General features: G+C 61.4%; 1 protein-coding gene across 1 annotated transcript; it reads right to left on the reverse strand.

Annotated features, from left to right (window-relative positions):
- Positions 1-202: 202 nt before the first annotated feature.
- ACTRT2 (actin related protein T2) lies at positions 203-1,659 on the reverse strand. Its single transcript, XM_524851.8, has one exon. The coding sequence runs from the start codon at positions 1,419-1,421 to the stop codon at positions 288-290; it is 1,134 nt and encodes a 377-aa protein (XP_524851.4). The 5' UTR covers positions 1,422-1,659; the 3' UTR covers positions 203-287.
- Positions 1,660-1,865: the final 206 nt, after the last annotated feature.

A 1,865-nucleotide genomic window follows, 5' to 3' on the forward strand; every position in this document is an offset into this window, starting at 1 on the left:
CGGACTCCAGCGCCCTATTCACCTGAGGCCCAGGGCCCTACTTTCATACAAACTGCAGATGGACACAGCCTGGCCTCAGCCCAGGCTTTCTTGGGAGGAAGCGAAGGGGAGCGGGTGTGGACCAAGACACTTCACAGATTCACTGTCAGGGCCAGAAATGGCTCTGCCGCCCCCAAGAAGGAACTGAGCCGAGGCGGCCGGGTGTTCTGGCATTGGTCATTTATTGAACATCCCCCCAAAGCTGGGGCTACGGTTCACCCCCCACCGTACCCAACGAGAAGCGGCCTTCAGAAGCATCTTCTCTGCACCACGGAGGTCCCAAACTCCTTGAAGTCTGCGGCGGTGACCCACATCTGCTTGAAGCTACTCAGAGAGGTGACGATGGAGGCTCCAATCCAGGTGGAGAACCACCGGTCGGGGGGAGCCGTGATCTTGATGGGGGTGTCCTTGGAGGCCAGCTGCTCCAGCTCCTTGAGAAGCCGGTCATCCAGCCCGTGGAACAGCGTAGTGCCCCCCGACAGCACGATCTCCCCAAAGAGGATCTTCTGGATGTCGGTATCACACTTGGTGATGCTGCTGGAGACCATATTCGAGAGCCCGGGGCTCTGGCTGCCCAGCTGCTGGGGCACGAACAGGGCCTCGGGCGCCTGGTGCAGCGGGTCCCCGAGGCTGATGATGTTCCCGTCGGGCAGCTTGTACTCCCTCAGGACCTCCTCCGGCCTCCGGGAAAGCTCCTTCTCGGGCTCCAAGGCCACGTAGCACAGCTTCTTTTTGATGTCGTCCACGAGATCCTTGTCCAGCTGGCAGGGGAAGGTGTGGCCGCTGGCCAGGAGCAGCTGCATGAGGAGCTCCGTGATGTCCCTGCCCGCCACGTGGAGCTTGGTGACTGCGTGGGGCAGGGAGTAACCCTCAAAGATGGGGACAGTGCAGGTGACCCCATCCCCGCTGTCCACCACCAGGCCCGTGACACAGGCCGAGGCGTAGAGAGCCAGCACCGCCTGGTCCGACAGGTAGAAAGCGGGCACGCCGAAGTTCTCGAACATGACTTCTGCCATCTTCTCACGGTTCTCCCTGGGGTTCAGGGAGGGCTCCGTTGCAAGCAGGGGCTGGTCGCTGGGTTTCACGCCCAGCTCCCACTCAAAGAGGTGCTTCCAGAGTCTCTCCACGTCATCCCACCCTGTGATCAGGCCACGCTCGAAAGGGGAGTGCAGCTGCAGGGCCTCCTGCTGGTACAGGGCCTCCTCCCCCACAAAGTACTTCTTCTGGTTGGCCCCTGCTGAGGGAGCCTGGAATTTCAGGTGCCCCACGATGGAGCTGACCATGTGCCGGGGTCCAAACTCCCCAGACAGGCCCGCTTTGCAGAACCCCGAGCCATTGTCAAAAATCACAGCCGGGGAGTCTAAAGCGTGCGGATTAAACATGCCCGCAGCCTTCCCTTCTCAGCCTCATCAAAATAAAGACCAGCCCTCCAGGGCCGCTTTGTGATGCAATAGGGGATCCCACAGCTCTTCCCACAGCTCTCGGGGTGTCTCAAGGCAGGGCTAGCACCGTGCCCGGGAGCCCTGCATCCTCAGCCGCAGGTCTGCTCTCCCTCCAGGTGGCCTGGGCCTGCTGAGGCCTCTTCCAGGGGGCCAGGGGATTGTCTCCTAGGTAACAATCCAGCCAAGGCAACGATTGTCCTGAGCCTCAGAGGCCCTGGGGGCGGGGCTCTGAGTCCCCCATCCCCCACAGGGTGAGGTGCGAGAGAGAGAGAGAGAGAGAGAGAGAGAGAGAGAGAGAGAGAGAGAGAGAGAGGCAAGTGCATCCTAGGGCGGTGCTGGACAAGCCTGTGGGCTGAGGCAGAGACTTAGCTTTAGAGTGGAGAG

Source organism: Pan troglodytes, chromosome 1 (genome assembly GCF_028858775.2).
Source record: "Pan troglodytes isolate AG18354 chromosome 1, NHGRI_mPanTro3-v2.0_pri, whole genome shotgun sequence".
NCBI classification, from domain to species: Eukaryota; Metazoa; Chordata; class Mammalia; order Primates; family Hominidae; genus Pan; species Pan troglodytes.